Raw genomic sequence first — 18,628 nt, forward strand, 5'->3', positions numbered from 1 at the left:
GAATTGAATATTTTTATTGTTCATCAATCCGTTTTGACCTAGAAGCTTTTCAATGGTGCTGCACATTGTCTGCATTTCTAATTTAACCAATCTATACTGCATTGTAAATATATGTCTGACATTTATAATAAACTAAACAGATTGAAAATCGGTTGAAAATTCAGTGAGTTGTGATGATTTTAATCGTTGATAGACCACTGCCTCCGTTCACTAATACAGTCAGTTGACACGGCTTCCCCCTGCCCAAGATGGCGGCCGCGTTGACGCATCGTTCCAATGGTTCCAATGGACAGACACGGCGCAGGCGCCAACTACGTGTATATATCTATGCCAGAACTATGCTAGCATGCATGCTAGTGTGTTACTTTTATGAGCGCATGCGCGTTTCCTGTGTGGCATGCCTTGTCTTGAAATGCTAACACCCTCTCTGTGATGTAGCTACGTCACTTCGGTAGCTCGGTGTAGCGTCTCGTTGTTGTCCTCGTGTTAAAGGAGAGTTATTCTAAATTATTTACATTGAAAGTGAAACAAGTGACAGCTTCCGATGGGTGTGTGTGAGAACATGCGTGTTGCTGGGAAACGTGGCGTCGCCTCTGTCTGCAGTCAGTGTTTACATCGCACTCTTCTGTATTGATTTTCACTTCTCGGCATCTTACATCAAGCAGCAGCAGCGATGTTCACGGAGGAGAATGAGGTGAAGGACGACTGCGGCTCCCGGGAGGAATGGACGCTGCTCCTCTGGACCTCTTTGGCCGTCATCATTCCAGTCATCATCACGCTATGGTGCAGCTTCCAGCGCTCCAAGCGTAAGACGCACATGAGGGACTTTTTTCGCAAGAGCAAGCACGGCTGGCACTACACTGACCTGTTCAATAAGCCCACCTACTGCTGCGTCTGCTCCCAGCACATCCTGCAAGGGGCTTTCTGCGACTGCTGCGGGGTCTGTGCAGACGAGGAGTGCCTACACCGCGCAGATAGGGACCTGCCGTGCAAGGAGATCATGGCTTCCTGCAGCCCTGACGGAGCCGTGGAGCACCGCTGGGTCCGTGGAAATGTACCTCTGGCCAGTTACTGTGCCGTTTGTAAGCAGCAGTGTGGGACCCAGCCGAAGCTCTGCGACTTCAGGTTGGTGATTCAGCCACATATAATATCTAGGGGGAACAGTGTGCTCAGCGCAGACCTGAGGGGTATTGCACAAAACCAGGATAAGGGATCAATCCTGGATATGTTGGTTATCCTGGATGAATTTATCCTCAAGTCAGTTGCACAAACGCAGGATAACTTTATCCTGGACAAGTAACCATGGTGACTTATCCTCTGCTAGCCTGCTCCAGACCAGGCTAAGAACCAGGCTAAGAATCAATCCTGTGTTGCATCTGTTGCCAACACTGTGAGAGATTAATGTGTTTTAAAGCATTGTCTTTCTACACATGTTAGATCATTTCAATCATCCTGCATCATGCATATTATAAATAAAGTCATTTCATTTGCCGGTTGATTTTTAGTTTCAGTAGACAAAATATTTCATCAAAAAAAGAAGCAAGGTTTATTGTCTTTATTAATATAACACCAACATTGAAAGCTTCTAAAAATACAAAAATCAGACAGTACAATACAGGTGTAAAAAAATGAAAAATGAGATGTTATATCACTACTTACACATTACTGATAGAAGACAATTCTAAGGGTTCCACATCATTCTGACCTTTGTTTTTATTACTGTCAGGCTTAGTGTTATATTCCAATACTAATAAAGACTGCTTGTCATAGTTCTGTGAGAGGTCTGATTAATATGTGGATTGTTGCAATTGATTAGATTTTTACTTTTAAAGATTGCTGAAGTTGAAAGACAATCTAAACTACGGCTGTCAGGGGCAACATTATACATATAGCTCCAACTCCCCATTCACCCATTTCCTCTTCATGATGGCATATCTGTTTTTGCATGATATTTGTCCAATGCGTGATGTATATTTGTAAGACTCTTGGATATTATGAGTGTGTAACAATTAGTGTTGGGCATGTTACTTTTAAAAAGTAATTAGTTATAGTTACTAGCTACTTTTCCCCAAAAGTATCTGAGTTAGTAACTGAATTACTCCACTATAAAAGTAACTAGTTGCCAGGGAAAGTAACTATTGTGTTACTCTTCTTTTTTTTTTAGTTTAAATATGTTTAATAATTAGAATAGTTTCTTAGGTTTCACAAGCCAGTTGCATTGATAAGAATTGCATTGCTGAACACTGCCTGTGATTGGCTTATCGTGAAAGCCTACCAATTTAGCCAATAATCATCCCATATGGGGTTGTTCCACCCCTCCCTCCTCTCCTCACCAAAAAAGAAAAAAAAAAGAAAAACAGCTTTGCGGCTCCCGTGGCTGAGAGCCAAGTAACGTGCCCAATTTAATTTTCAGTGACAGAAACTTCATTATAAAGATGGAAATAGGAGCGCTGTTAGTAACACCGTTTATTTTAACGCTGTTATTCCCATCACTGGTAACAATGTACAGTAGGTTAAGAAATTACGTATTGTTATTAGATACATTCTCTTAGGGCTGGACGATTAATTTTGATCGCGATTTCGATTTTGGCGATCATAAATTTATTTAACCATTTAAAGTTCTGCTATAAGGGCTGTCCTGCCAGTGGTCTATGACAAAGTATTGAAGGAGCAAAAGACCCAAAAAAGCACGTCAACTTCAACACACTCTTTACAATGCCACTCCATATCCCACCAGCTCCCGGCGACAGCGAGAGATTATGGAGGCTGACATACAGTGGGGGAAATAAGTATTTGATCCCCTGCTGAATTTGTAAGTTTGCCCACTTCCATAGAAATGATCAGACTCTGGTTTTTATGGTTGTTTACTGGTTATGGGTATAGACAGAATATCAGTCGAAAATGCATAAAAAACACACAATCTAAAAGTTATAAATTGTTATGTATTTTATTAAGGGAAATAAGTATTTGATCCCAACAATTCACTTAGAATTCAGGCTCCTACAGATTGGCTGGTGCGCATGTGGCACACAGCTGTGCTCAGTCAACTAATTACCAATACTCCTGATCTTAACTCGTCATGTATATAAAGCACACCTGCTCTAAGAATCAGTTTCTTACATTCCAACTTCTACAGCACCATGGGCAAGACCAAAGAGCTGTCAAAAGATGTCAGGGACAAGACTGTAGACCTGCACAAGGCTGGTATAGGTTACAAAACCATCAGCAAAAGGCTTGGTGAGAAGGTGACAACTATTGGTGCCATTATTTGCAAGTGGAAGACCCATAAAAGGACCATCAACTGTCCTCGGTCTGGAGCTCCCCGCAAAATCTCGCCTCATGGAGTGAGGATGATGATGAGAAAGGTGAGGGAGCAGCCTAAAACAACACGGAAGGAGCTTGTTAATGATCTGGAAGCAGTTGGGACCTCCGTCACCAAGAAAACAGTTGGCAACACACTGCGCCGTTATGGATTGAACTCTTGCAGTGCCTGCAAGGTCCCCCTGCTCAAGAAGGCACATGTACAGGCCCGCCTTAAGTTTGCCAGTGAACATCTAAATGACTCAGAGAAGGCTTGGTAGAAAGTGCTGTGGTCTGACGAAACCAAAGTTGAGCTATTTGGCATTAACTCGACCTGCCGTGTTTGGAGGATGAAAAAACGTGAGTATGACCCAAAGAACACCATACCCACGGTTAAGCATGGAGGTGGAAACATCATGTTTTGGGGCTGTTTTTCAGCAAAGGGTACAGGGCAACTTCACCGCATTATGGGGCCAATGAATGCAGCCATGTACTGTAACATCTTGGACAAAAACCTTCTTTCCTCAGCAAGAACACTGAAGATGCCTCGTGGGTGGGTTTTCCAACATGACAATGACCCAAAACATACTGCCAGGACAACAAAGGAGTGGCTCAAGAAGAAGCATATTAAGGTCATGGAGTGGCCTAGTCAGTCTCCAGACCTTAACCCGATCGAAAACCTGTGGAGGGAGCTGAAGCTCCGAGTTTCCAAGAGGCAGCCAAGAAACTTGAAGGATTTAGAGACTGTCTGTAAAGATGAATGGGCCAAAATCCCTCCTGCGCTGTGTGCAAACCTGGTGACCAACTACAAGAAACGTCTCATCGCTGTGCTTGCCAACAAAGGTTTCTCTACAAAGTACTGACTTGTGTTGTGCTTGGGGATCAAATACTTATTTCCCTTAATAAAATACATAACAATTTATAACTTTTAGATTGTGTGTTTTTTATGCATTTTCGACTGATATTCTGTCTATACCCATAACCAGTAAACAACCATAAAAACCAGAGTCTGATCATTTCTATGGAAGTGGGCAAACTTACAAATTCAGCAGGGGATCAAATACTTATTTCCCCCACTGTATATGCTCTAAAAAGTTATATTTAAAGTTTAGTTTAAGTGGTTCAATAAATACTTTTTTTTTAAAATCAAGGAATAATCGTATTTATTAATGGTGATTTTAATATCAATCAAAATAATCATGATTTTTTCTACAATCATCCAGCCCTGCCTTCTCTGGTGTTCTGCTTCCCAGACAACATTGCTAGCCAACTGGTCGGAGAGCAACATATTTCCAATTTTCTCTCCTTAAATGCTGAATTTAGAATTTTTGTCAACAAATGATGATTGTGTGGTACTTTTTTCTCTGTATGTGCATTATGTCCAAAGTCCCACCTCTCCAGATCAGTTGTATACCATACATTCATGGTAAAAGAAAAAAGGACACATTTTTTTTGATAATTTTTTAATTTACAAGCACCATTTTTTAGCTTTGAGCCTGGAGTACAGAAAACAAAAGTCACAAGCAATAACACACTCCATCAGAAATATGTTTACAGTTTGCACTGGAATACTCCACCCCTTCCCAGTTTCTGGATCGTTAGTTTCTCTAGTTTCCAATGTTCTCATTTTAATGTCCATCTCCACCAGTTCCAGATTTCCTTTTTCTCTCTGAATTTTGAGTTCTACCGGCTCTGTCTGTTTCTGCAGGTATGAATTCTTTTGAAGAAATGTCAATTAGTAGTATTTGTGCATCACATAGATTTGCTTCAGCATCTACTCACAATGTTTCCAGCCTGCTTTTGAGGCTGTGCAGCCTCTGGATTGTGTAATATTAATAGCACCACATCACCAACTTTATTTTGGACTAAATAAGCAGGGGATCTCCACAACACTGACATGATACCTCAAGCATTCTGGAATCCAGTGACAGCATCTCCACATCTGCAGAGGTTCAATCCTCCTGCCATATACATGCATACGTGAATCAACAGAACTTGTACGGACATTTGAAAGGACATGCCAAGCCTGTTATTTCAATAAAATGTACAGAACTAACTGGATCATCTTCTGGTGGCTCCAAAAGTGCAACCATGTCCCCAGACACTGCAAAAACATTCTAATCAGATAGTATAATATTGTCAAGTGTGTTTAAACTGTAGTGGAACTGTACCCCGTAAGAAGCTGCTACTTCCTGTTGCTCAGACTGAGTCCATCATGGTCCCTCCCTGGACCCCTCTATCACTGACCTCCCTTTATTAAGATCCACTGCCAGCTCATCTGCTAGGGTCAGCTCCTTCATGTTATATAGTTGTACATCAAATCATGTGGCTTGATCGGGATCGGTGTGCTATTACTTTCTTTCCGAAATACGAATTTTTCGCGACATAAATCGCAAAAAACTGCGACAAATTTCCCATTGAAAATGAATGGGATGGCTGAAGAAAAACACGCAAAAAGTTTTTCCAAAGGTCTACTGCTCAGGCATACTTTCACCTAGAGACTTCATTTAAACTTTAAAATGTATACACGAGTCTTGTGTATTGGTGTCTTACTCCTTGTTCTGATAGGTCTTATAGCTTTTGATCAGTCACTGTTCAGTAACCATGAAAATTTCTGTCGAAATTCGTTTTAGAGTGCAGAATGTTACTACTTAGACTTAGAGGGAGAGAACATGAGAGACACATGAGTTTTTCCACAGTTGTAGACAAACTTGTTGTGTCTCTCACAATGTGCTCGGCAAAGCAGTGAGAACAGAATTTAAACTGCAAGCCTTTGTTCGCGGTAAAGGGCCTGTCTGCTCTCCATTCACTCCAATGCAAAGATTTTCTGAGAAAAGGAGAAGAGACCTTTGTGTTTAACTTGCGAATGTGTCCAAAATATTTACTCCATGTGGAGGCCCACGGTCTGCTTGTTTTTCTGATAGGAGCTACCATTTTGTCACAGTAAGCCCAAATGTGAGACCAGTGAAAAGGTGGGAAATCTAGCTCTTTTCTGTGTCTTGGCTCCGCACGCTCCCGTTGTCACTGACGGCCATGGCCACCTTGGGTTGCCATGGCAACCCCTGAGCTGCAGCTCTGGGCCACAGCTGAGACCAGTTCATTAATCAGGGACTACTCTGATGTCTTTATGTTATTACAGTTACACACATACACACACATGCGCCATAAGTGCGCCACACACATACACACATGCACACACAAACGCACAGATAACTTTATGTTATTACAGTTACAGATACACACAGGAAGAGTAGTAGGACGCACACACATGCGCGCGTCAGCACGCTTTACTCTCTCACACACATGCTAACTGTGCTAACCGTAAGCTAACTGTGCTAAATGTGAGTTAACTGTGCTAAATTTGGGTTAACTGTGCTCACTGTAAGCTAACTGTGCTAACCATAAGCAAGGTGTGCTAAATGTAGACAAAGTGTGCTAATTCCCATGTTGACAGAGACGGTACCTCTGGCATTAGCTCCCGTAGCCCCTTCAAAATGTTGTCCAACAAGTAGCTCTTGTTCCGCGATGGTGAAGTACGCCTCGCGTCCATGTTCTATTTTACTACCGTGTGATCAATCTCGTGGTCTTTTCAAGAATAACATGAACACGCACTTATCCTAACAATCCACACCTGGCTTGGTTAAGCCACGTCTTTTTATCCTGGCTCAGCAATCGTGCAACAGATTAATCCAAGAATGCACCAACAAGGCTTAGTCAAGCCAGGCTTGCTCACTTATCCTGGATGTCTTCATCCAACTTTTGTGCAATACCCCCTGGAGTTCTGTTTGTGCATAAAAGAGCAGTTCTAAAAAGTAGCTGCACATGAGAACATGATAGAACATGAGCTGCAGTATAAAATGTTTTATGTTGATTTGCACACATCTGCAGCAAACTATGGAGTGTTGCCTTTATTATGGGGCAGTCCTTATAGCATAAATAAACCATGTAGCTGCTCAGATATAATCAGTGTTTTTTTGGGCATGTCTTTTTTTGAATCTGAGAAAAAAAGGAATTAGCCCTTTGTTTTTAGACAAAAAGCATCAAAGTTCAACCTTTAAATTCATTTTAATTTTTACTGTTGCACTGGTGCTGCTCTCCATGACGATCCCTTATTGTCAGATAAGTCACCTGATAATAATGACATTTTAACCCTGCTGCTAAGGCTAAAGAGCTTCATGGTTTGGCCTCCTTCACCAGAATCACCACTTATCAACATTTCTGCGCCCCTCTTTGCAGGTGTGTGTGGTGTCAGACCACTGTCCATGACGACTGCATGGACAGCCTGGTGGATGCAGATGTGTGTAACATGGGAGAGTTCCACAGCCTCATCATCCCTCCTCACTACCTCTACAGAGTCAACAAACTGCACCACAAACACCCTGATGAATACAGCAAGGTGGTGGAGTTATGACTGGGATGGCAACTTTTGAGACATTCCAGGGCAGTTTTAAAAATTAGTTGGTGTTTTGTTCCTGCAGCTGGGGTCTTCCTGTGGCAGTGGCTGGACTCCAGTGTTGGTCCTGGCCAACACACGTAGCGGTAATAACATGGGCGAGGCTCTGCTGGGAGAATTTCGCACTCTTCTTAACCCTGTTCAGGTGAGTCTGCAGCTTTGTCTCATTCAGGTTAAATTTAAAATGTCATCCTTCTTTTTTCACAAACTTGTCTGAGCTTGTCTTCTACATGAAACTAGTCTTTCTTTTCACCTGTAGGTGTTTGACCTTTCGGAGCTGACTCCCTCAAAAGCTCTCCAGCTGTGCACACTTCTTCCCCCTGGTAGCGTGCGGGTGCTGGTGTGTGGAGGCGACGGCACGGTGGGCTGGGTGCTTGATGCCATTGACTCAATGAAGCTAAAGGTGGGATGTCTCTACATTTAGTTGCTGAAATTCTACTTATCGCTCAGTCAAGTTATAAAGAAACCTGCTACTCCGGTACCTTCCCCTGTCAGGGCCAAGACCAATTTATCCCGAGGGTGACCATCCTGCCTCTGGGGACAGGAAATGACCTCTCCAACAGCTTAGGCTGGGGAGCTGGGTATGCTGGAGAGATTCCCGTGGAACAGGTTCTCCGTAACATCCTTGATGCTGAAGTAGTGAAAATGGACAGGTGGGAGAGAGTGTTCCTGTCATTTTTGTATAAATGTATTGCCTTTAGGACCAGAAAAAACAATCTCACTTCTCTTGAATAGAATTGTTTTTAAGGTTGAATGGTATAAACAACATAGTAATTATATTAAAGGATTGAATAAAAACAAGTTTGACTGTGAAATGCTATGAATTGTTTCTATTTATAAGATCATAGATTTAAATAGGATAAAATGTTCATATTAAAACTATGAATGGTGAGTTATAGCTGTAGTAACTGCAGGGAAAGTCTAACATTATGCATGTCAGCATGGATAGGGCTTTCGATCAGTCTAAAAATAGAACTTATCTACATGTTACAGATTTTTTTGTTGCAATTGTGGCTCGGTTATGTGTGTGTTTCTGAAATTGTGTGTTTGTTTTGAGTCTTTCACTGACCTTGATAATAAATTTCAGATGGAAAGTGCAGGTAGCATCAAAAGGTCTCTACTTTCGTAAACCAAAGGTAAATTTGATCTCTCAAAGTAAATTTTTGTAACCAACACAGGACTATCTTCATTTACTCATGAGTCATTAACATAAATCCTCCTCAGGTTCTCTTTATGAACAACTACTTCTCTGTGGGGCCGGATGCCCTGATGGCCCTCAACTTCCACACACACCGTGAGAAAACCCCCTCCTTCTTCTCCAGCCGTATCATCAACAAGGTCTGAAGGCTTTGTTTGTATACACAAATCATGATGTGTGAATATTTACTATTTACAAGAGCTTTTAATTAATGTTTGCTTTCCTCTTTTTCCAGGCAGTATACTTCCTGTATGGCACCAAAGACTGTTTAGTGCAGGAATGTAAAGATCTGGATAAGAGGATTGAGGTACAATGGGCTTGGTGTGATGAAAGAACCTGAAAATTCAGTTCGAGGCTCTTACAAAAAACACTTGTTGTGCATTTTTCCCTTTCTAAATTATTTGCATAGCCTGAAAACTAACTGTGTTGGGAAGTACTTATGCTCCTACAAATATCTGCTGGGCCAGTCAAATCATTTCGCTTTTATGTGGATGGATAGAAGAGTAACAGACATGTAATCATACATGTCATGCCATCCGTGTTGTTTATGTTTTGTTTTGTTTACAACAAAATGGCATTTACTGGTGTAGCAGCAATGCACTTCCGTGGAACAGTCCAATCAATAAGGATTGGACTGTTCCACAGAAGTGCATTGCTGCTACACCATTAAATGAAAATCTGATCAGTATCACATAATAATTTGAAAAGTTTCTTGTTATAACAAAATGTTTTTCATGTTATAATGTCATATTTTGATGTTATAATATAAAAACTTTTGCGTTATAAAGTGATAACATATATGGTGTATGTTGGTCTTGAGTGCAGGTGGACTCTCTGGCATGTTATTTCGGCAAAGTTAGGATTATATGCAAACATAGTGGCATATTTGGATTTCAGGATCAATAACTCACTAATGAGACAAGTGCAGTGATTATTTTCTCTCATGGTTAAGTGAACAATGAGCTATAACCTAGTTTTCATCAAAATGAGCCACTTTTTGGCCTGGGCAAACAGGGTCTCCATTTACGTGTCTGAGAGATGAGTGCATAAAGACCATCTACAACAAGTTCCCCCTTTTCATTTCAGTCAAGGGCTAAAAATTTCAAAGCGTGCCAAGCAAAAACATCCCATATTTACCCCCACTGGGCCAGCAACAATTGTTGAGATGCTGTTTTGCTGCATCAATTCATCAAATGCCAATGTGTGCACCATGTTCTGGATCAATGACAAACAGCAACACTACATCAAATGGCACACACCAGGAAAGCAGTACTCTGGCAAAGATAAATATGCCAGCAAAGATAAACAGGCAAAGATAAATAGCTTTACTACAAAGATCTGACATTCTTCTGTGTACCATTAATGTGTACCAAATACTGATCATTAAACAGTGTACCCATAAGCAAGGTCCGAGAAGATAAAGCTTCCACATAGTTGGCTGTTGGCAGCATTTCCACAACCGCATTCACCTTTAGAAGAAGAATTAGATTTTTTTATCATCTATATGTCCTTGTTTATTATTTAGTTTAGTCCTGCATTTCCAACATTTCTGTTTACTCCTGTAGCATATTTTGTTCTTTAAAGTTAAGCTTTTAAAAAGATATTTAAAAAAGCAATTGGACTTGTAGTTATTCTTGAAAATGCAGTTCTAAAAGACTGGTGGGAAGTTGAGGTTAAAATATGAAACTCTGTTGGAGAAACTTGCTTAACTTGTTTCTATAAGAAACAGATACTAACACTAATTGCCATTAACGTCTGGATACTTACCTGTTACCTGTCATTACCTGTTGTGCCTAAGCCACTTACCCTCTGGTGCTCTAACAAAGCCATTGTCAGTCAGGGGCTCCAGTCTCAAGGTGTGAATGGTATTGAAACTTCTTGGGGACAAACGTTAAAACTGTACTGTAAGTTCATGGCAGATTATATCTCAGGCCACATTCACACATGGCAAAACAGCCAAATCTTTTTTTTCCCTCTCGTTTTCCTTGGCATTATGTCAAGGATTTCGATGGATCCATTGCAAAACTGCAACTATTGTAGAAAGGCTGTGATACATATCCCAGGCCTTTGTGTTGCGGTGTTTCTGCTACTGAAGAAGAAGGGGCGGAGCATGCGTATCAACCTTGTGTAGCGGCCAAGCAATAGTATATATTACCCTAGCCACCCAACAAGGGTCAATATCTGATGCAGCACTGCCACAAGCTGGTAGTCCACCATTCATGATGACGTTGTTATTTTTGAGATGTCATGGGCTAGAGGGACGAGGTGATGACATCGTCCCTCTAGCACAATCTGCACAGTTTGAAAAATGAATCTGCACAGGCTCCGTATTTTTCTTTTTCACCCCTGGGACCTGATTCCAGTTACCGAAAAAACTTGACCGCCAGCAGATGGGTTGTGGATGGGTTGTTTTGTTTCCCCAATGTAGTGTGTAAATTACTCGCTGCTCTAAACAGCATACACTACAATACTCTGTTTCTGCCTGGGTGTTTTGTTGTAGTGTAGTAGTGCATACTGTTCAGTGCAGTGAGGAATGTCAAATTGGAGAAATTCGACCCGGGTTTTCGACCTGCGTCGAACGATCCGGCAATCGACCCAGGATTTTATTGGTGCGGTTAGCTTCAATGTGAACAGGAATGCCGTGTCGACCAGCTAATTTACATGGTGACATTGATGTACCTGCTCTGGGAAGTTTTGGTCCACTCCCAAAAGATCGGTCTCCCTGTAGGTCTCTCTGAGACGGATCTCTGAAGGGCAGAGGTTTTTGTTCATTTTTTTCTATCAAAGAAATCGTGAGTTTGACCAGTCCATTTGGCAGGTCATCAACAGACTGAAAGCATTAAAAAAATATCTCCCGATGAACGCCAGGATGAATAGCGGCGTGGGACACACCATGCTGTTCATTATTTATCTCGCAGTGTAGTGCAGTATGAAAGCACACCAAAGGCAGGTCAACCTGAGTCTGACAATCCTGTGTCAACCTGCTGTTCGATGTGAGAGGGGTATCGCTGACAATGGCTTTGTTAGAGCACCATTCATAGGGAAAGTGGTTTAGACACAACAGTGCCTGGTTGGCTAGACTGGAAAAAACGGTGAGTGGTTATCACAGTCAATGTCCACCTAACCAACAGCAGCGGCAGAAGAAGAGACCATCAATTAGATCATTCCCTAAAATCACCTGCATCCCCTGAACTGGAAGGCCTGGCCATACTGTTAACTCCACCTCTCCATTAACTTGCTTTGACCAAAGGCTCACCTTATGTGAAGGCACCGGGAACACAATCAACACCATATCTTTAACCAGCACAAAGTCTCCAGTGGTAGTGTCTGATGAAAATTGTGTCACAGAATCTAAAATGAATGAGTCCAAAGCACCAGAGTCCATCAAGATTTTAACCAGAACTTTCTCGTCACTCCTTACCAACGAAACAAACCTCTCACTTACATGTTTCTGGTAACCTGGATCAATTTCTTCAGCTTCATCCAATGTGTCTCGGAGCTCTGGAGTGTTTCTACTCAGTTTCTCAGGAGTGTTTGAAGGCACCACCACAGCAACCTGGTTAGTGTGATGCTGCACCACAGAAATAGCTTCAGCTTTCTCCCGCAGCCGGCTTCCTGTCAACCTGTGAGTGGCTAAGGCTTGCCCAGACAGTAGTTATATGTCCGACTGGCATCCCACATATTAACATTGTTAGGCAAGCTGTTACTAGAAGAGTCCCCCTTAAACTCCTCTGATGGCTACTACTACCACCTCTGCGCCCAGTTTCCCCCTGGACCTCATGAGTCGGCACGTATTCATCAGCCAACACAGCAGCCCCTGCAAAAGTCATGGTCTTCTGCTTATTAGTTAGTTAGTTAGTTTTCACTGCCAGTTGTTGTCAAAGAAGAAAAGGCTTCCTGAGCCCACCCTTTTAACACACACTGAAGCAGCAGTCCCTGTTTGGAATCGCTCCATTCTTGGTTTTTGGCCAATCTTTCAAAGAGCAGAAAGAAAGTGTTTGGGTTCTTTTCAGAAAATTTCAGGAGCAAACACAAACAAGTGAACACATCAAAATATGGAGATCCACCAGCTCCATGATCCCCCACATTACCAAATGCAGGACCAATCTTCCCCTCTTTAAACAACTCAAGCTTGTAATGTTGAAACTCCCGCTGCTGACATAATTCAGCCTCATGCAGATTGGCACTACATCTTGGTTTCAAAAAATCTTATGCTAATACATTTTACAGCACATATCTTCACACTGACAACGGCAGAGCAGCGAAGTTTAACCAATGATGTTCTTCAATACATCAGTGTCTCTGTGTATTAGCACTAACTTGACTAACCACGCTAATGCTAGTGACAGCCCCGGTGCTAGCAGAAGCAACCTCAGCTACTTTTGTGCATTCTTGTGAATTCGCCTAAATTCCAAACCAAAATAGAACTTTGGCCCACTTCTGCCGTGTCTACTGGAGGGAAACTGCAGCGAGAGAGATAGACAGCTTAATGGGCCGTCAAAATCGTAATTAGTGGCAGGAATTTCTGGTTCTTACAGAAACAAGTCAAGTGAGTCTATGATGAGTTTTACCCACAGTTTCCTATTTAAACCTCAACTTCCCACCAGTCTCTTTGAACTGAAGAAGCTACTCGGATGAGTGGTGAAGCAACTGCAAAAAACTTTACAAGTCCAGTTGCCTTTTTGGATTACCATGACCTGGATGTCTGACAACATTTACAGACATTTAAATTAAGGTCTATAACCTCTGAAGTATAAAGTATTATATACAAAGGAAATTATTATTAGCATTGCCATTATCATTATACCACAATAAGCGAATAAATAGACTTTCACTTTTCAAGTGTGGTTTTCAACACTAAGACACAAGCTTGACATTTGGCTTCTGTGGGCCAGATGCACAGAATATAAAAAAAATAATAATAATCAGCTTGAGAAATATTCACAACTCCACTAATATTTATGGTAGCATGACAAAGATAACCACAGACAGCAAGAAGCTCTTGCTACTTACAGCATTTTTGGAAAATATAACAAGCTATCTTGTTGTTGTATTCTTTTATTTATTCTTGTATGTATTTTTGTTGTGACATTCACAACAAGAATACATAATGTATTATGCATATATAATTTATGACATCATAATGATAATGTCACGAATGGAAATCTCCTGTTGATTAGACTACAAAACTTAGTTTTAATTTTTTTCTAGTGTTTTGTTTTGGAAATTTAGCTCAATAACTTATTCACTGAACAATCATCAAAATCATCTCACAAATTCCTTAGCTCATGTTTGTCATAGTACATCATACAACATCCTTCACTGATTTTCAGGAATTTCGAACAACTAATATTGATCAATAATCCTACCCATAATCAGCTCTTTTCTTTGGTGTTGCACATTGTAGACAGTCTTGTCCTGTGACCAACTACTCCATCAATATAAGCCTGATCATAGAGTGTTACCAGCTGGGTACACCAGATTAATTCAGTCCAGTTTAACAGCCCCACAAACTACACCCTCCAAATGATCATCCAATTGAACAGCTTAAAAATGAATTTCTGCAGACAAAATCTGACTTACTGACATATAAACTGTTGAAATTGTGAACACTGAGAAAATTCAGGTTTGTGTTTTTGTGTTGCTGCCACAGCTGGAGTTGGATGGGGAGAGAGTGGTGCTGCCCAGTTTGGAGGGAATCATAGTTTGTAACATCGGCTACTGGGGTGGAGGATGTAGGCTCTGGGACGGCATGGGGGATGAACCATGCCCCCCAACCCGGTGAGACCCACTGCCTAGCTTAATTCTTCTGTAAGCACAATATAATCTGATTTCTGCTCATGAACATTGAAATGCTCTCCAGGCTGGATGATGGTCTGTTGGAGGTGGTGGGTGTGTTTGGTTCCTTCCACTGTGCTCAGATCCAGGTCAAGCTGGCCAATCCCGTACGACTTGGACAAGCCCACACTGTCAGGGTAAGACTGGAACACACGTTCACAGTTCTGCACCACTGCCTCATGTTAACCTTACTAAATGGGTATGATAAATGACAGTGATGGAGACAAATTGCTCTTTGCTTTCATTTGCCTCTGTACAGCATTTGAGAAACTAATTCTAACTAATCTGGTTACTCACATGATGTTCAGCTCCTGCATGTGCTTTTTTCAAACCTGCTTTACTCTATTTCCTATATAACATTAAACTCACAGCCCAAGAAACAACTACAAATACAGATTTACAGAGATTTACATGCTTTCAAACGGCAATAAAAATAAACTGTGAAAACTTTTTTTTTTCTTTTCTGTCAGGCGGTAAATATGTTTTTTTCTGTTGTAAATTCAGACATCTTTAAGTGGACTGACTCACTTTTAGAGACGATCCCTAATGGACTTTAGAGTAGCTGCAGTTTTTGGCTGTGCACCTGAGTTTAATCTTCTTAATCATCTCACATAGACGTCACGTTTTGTAGAACTGGAGTTCTGCATTTTATTCTAGACATCTTGAAGACTCGAAGGCAAAACTCAGGGCAGCAAAAAGAGAGAATACACCCTTGTAGCCCCGTATTTCTCCTGTTTTAGGCTATAAAGCAGTTTAGAAGTGCACATAATGAGTAAGGTTTTGGCATATAGCAGCAGTCTGTTGTGTTGGTCAGAATTGAATGGCAACAGTTTGCCCAGCTTTTGGAAATTAAAATACAAAGCACAGTAATAAGTTTGACATTGCCCAGTCTCCATTTATGACAGCCAGTAGTACAGTTGAAATCAGTGAAGAAATTGGCTATCAAGATCAAAACATCTTCACATCAGGCTATAGGAAACTTATTTCTGCTGTGAAGTTTTTAACATCTTTGGGGATTGACTCCCTTTTGCCCAACTTACCAAACCATCTCAGGTAAAAATGACATGCCTTACCTCAGCCTAAAATCCTGTTTTATTTAAAGGCATCTTGTTGCTTGTTTGCTCTGTTTTAATCTATAAAGCAATTTAAAAGTGTGCCTAATGAGAAAAGTGTAGGCATAGAGCAGCAGCAACCATGTTAGTCTAAGTGGGATTCTCCTTAAACGATTAAGACACCCAGCTAATGCGATTAGAAATCGTTTTTCTCTGGCATATATAAACTTAATTTGACTTTTAACTGGACAACACGTGAGTGCATGCGCCACAACCGATGCAAAAACATCCAAGAGAGCCAGTCATAGAAGAAGAATGTAAACAGAGCCGGTAGAAAAACCATCTGAGGGATAACGCGCATCTTATCTGCACCATTAGTAGCGCGCACATTATGTGCGAGATTAAAAAAGATGAACTATTATCCATATTGTTGTTGTTTGAAAGACCGCAAGAACAACTAGGGATGCCACAAGAAGGACTCTTGTTTATTATATGATGTAATAGGTCAACCGGAAAGGGAAAGGGAGCCGTATTAACATGGTATTAACCTGCTAAAAACACACATATCGCCTAGTGAGTAGAGAAGGAGGACATGTTCCCATCAGTTATTCGATTTTCTCCGTTGCATGTAAACTAATGAGGAACGCATCAGAAAGTTGAATTTCAAGCATAGCTCGACTAAGCTGTGCATGTAAAACACACTGACTGCGGGTAAAATATGATGGTAATTACTGGCGTCACAAACACTTGACACACTTCATGGTACTGTGTATCACAATGTTGCCCTTACCTCTGCAGCTGGTTCTGAAGAGCTCCAAGATGCCCATGCAGGTGGATGGGGAGCCATGGGCCCAAGGACCCTGCACCATTACCATCACCCATAAAACCCAGGCACTCATGCTATACCACAGTGCAGAGCAGACGGATGATGACGACGACGAATCCACTGCCTCTGAAATGGAGAGCCCAACCCCTCATGACTCACCAAGGCCCTTGGGGCCGGCCTCTGTTTAGGCATGAACCTCCCCAAACATTGTGTGATCTGAAGCGCTTCTTATCCTATTTGTTTTCTCAGCACAGTTTCTATTAATCCCTTGTTTGCATTAGGCATACTTCTCCAAGGTATTTTTACAGTCAGTCTGGTTGTTGAACTGTGTTATATATTTTTTCTGTGTAATGTCTTACCATTCAGAGAGTTTGCGGTTTTTCTGTCTTTTATATCCACAGTTATATCCAAAATTGTAACCTGGAGCTCAGTGGAGGAGGAGGTGGATGTTTTGGAGAAAGGTTGCTGTGTATTTGCACTGATCTCTCGTACCATAGATGGTCCCTTGTCAATTATACTGTTTTTAGAAGTGAATGCTCAGTGCAGCCCTGCAGTTGTCAGGGAGCCACAACTGGTTGCCCTCAAAAGCCATGGGAGTCTAATTCAAGAGCAGGTGATAAAGTTCTTTGACATGGAGATGGTGGCAGAAGCCTGGATGTTGCATGCATCAAGCGTTTGTCACCAGACCTGAGGCTTCAAATGGCCTCTCAATCTGACCCTGGACTGCATTGTTGTTGACTTCATATTGGAGGCTGACTGGTTAATTGTGCAAGGACAGCCCACTAAGTATTGTTTAGAAGATGTCTGTGAAGGTTATCCATTATCCAGGTCATGTTAATCTAAAAGGCATTTTAAAAAAGCAACTGGACTTGTAGAGTTTTCAGAAGGTGTTTCACCACTCATCAGTAGCTTCTTCAGTCATTCAGAGTTTTTTCAAACACCTTTGGGATCGTTTAAAAAATGTATTTTTTACATTTTAAAAACTTTATTTCTCTTGTAATTCGTCCTGTTTACATGTTTTATGTTGCACTGTTTTGACACTCATGGAAACCTGACACAGTAGAGGACTGTGATGTTGACCTTTCATGTATTTGCTGATAGTAATAACTGCTGTTGAGATAAAACATGTTCCCTGTTATTTTTCTAGCAGTCCTCTTGGATTTCATCGTTTATGTTTTGCCCAACAGTCACCACAAATTGGCAGCATACGAGTATTTATGTGATTTAAAAGTGGACTCAAAGTTCACAGTTACATATTTGTGCACCTGTCTCTGTCCTGCTGATCCCTTGTATTCTGCATAAAGTGTGGAGAAGGACATCCATAGCCTACATATAAGTAAAATGTTTGAAGTGGTGTTTAAAGCGGAATGTCTGGTGCTCAGAGTCGTTCTGAAAAGTCTGTAGACACTTTTTTGCTTTATGAACCTGAAGCTTGTTTTTTGCTAGTGATCCTGAACAGGGATCAGCTTTTAATTGCCTGATGCCTTTCGAAATGTGAACCTCCTTGGCACGTGACCAAGCCTCATTATGTCATCACCCTCTGTTTAGTGAATGTCTTGTAGCTCAGGGACACCTGTTTGACTTTTTATTTTGTTGTCCATCAAACTTGTTTGTCCACTGTGTTGAACTGAACGCTTAGTTGTTTTAGCTGTGCTGGAAGAATGGGTCTTGTTCAGGTATATGGGTAACTGTAGGATGGATTGTGATGCAGTTTGGGTTCAATTATTAATAATTTTCCCCAGTCTTTGAATATTTATTTCATATTTAATGGGGGGGGGGTACTGCTTCATGTCGACATAAGTGATGCAATGAGTTATGTGTCTGAAAATGAGTATGTGGAAGTAAAACTTATCTCTGTCCCTTTATCACTTATTTATAAATAAATAAAGACAAAAACTAAATGCAGCTTTAAATAAATCAAGATGACTTACAATAAAATAATGTACTCCTACTCTGTAGAT

General features: G+C 41.2%; 1 protein-coding gene across 1 annotated transcript; it reads left to right on the forward strand.

The window, feature by feature from the left end:
- The first annotated feature begins 198 nt into the window (after window positions 1-198).
- Window positions 199-18,555, forward strand: dgke (diacylglycerol kinase, epsilon). The gene is made up of 11 exons (XM_047579022.1): window positions 199-1,125; window positions 7,537-7,696; window positions 7,779-7,898; window positions 8,013-8,156; window positions 8,249-8,406; window positions 8,841-8,889; window positions 8,978-9,091; window positions 9,187-9,258; window positions 14,605-14,732; window positions 14,815-14,926; window positions 16,640-18,555. Exons 1-11 carry the CDS (start codon window positions 674-676, stop codon window positions 16,853-16,855), a joined length of 1,725 nt encoding a protein of 574 aa, XP_047434978.1. The 5' UTR covers window positions 199-673; the 3' UTR covers window positions 16,856-18,555.
- Window positions 18,556-18,628: the final 73 nt, after the last annotated feature.

The sequence above is a fragment of the Mugil cephalus genome, chromosome 2, assembly GCF_022458985.1.
Source record: "Mugil cephalus isolate CIBA_MC_2020 chromosome 2, CIBA_Mcephalus_1.1, whole genome shotgun sequence".
Lineage (NCBI taxonomy): Eukaryota > Metazoa > Chordata > Actinopteri > Mugiliformes > Mugilidae > Mugil > Mugil cephalus.

What these genes read in the sequence shown, in the direction of transcription:
- dgke (XM_047579022.1), top strand. Translation starts at nt 674, where the DNA reads ATGTTCACGGAGGAGAATGAGGTGAAGGACGACTGCGGCTCCCGGGAG. An exon ending in CCGAAGCTCTGCGACTTCAG is followed by an intron (nt 1,126 to 7,536) that starts GTTGGTGATTCA and finishes CCCTCTTTGCAG; the next exon opens with GTGTGTGTGGTGTCAGACCA. An exon ending in GAACCATGCCCCCCAACCCG is followed by an intron (nt 14,733 to 14,814) that starts GTGAGACCCACT and finishes AATGCTCTCCAG; the next exon opens with GCTGGATGATGGTCTGTTGG.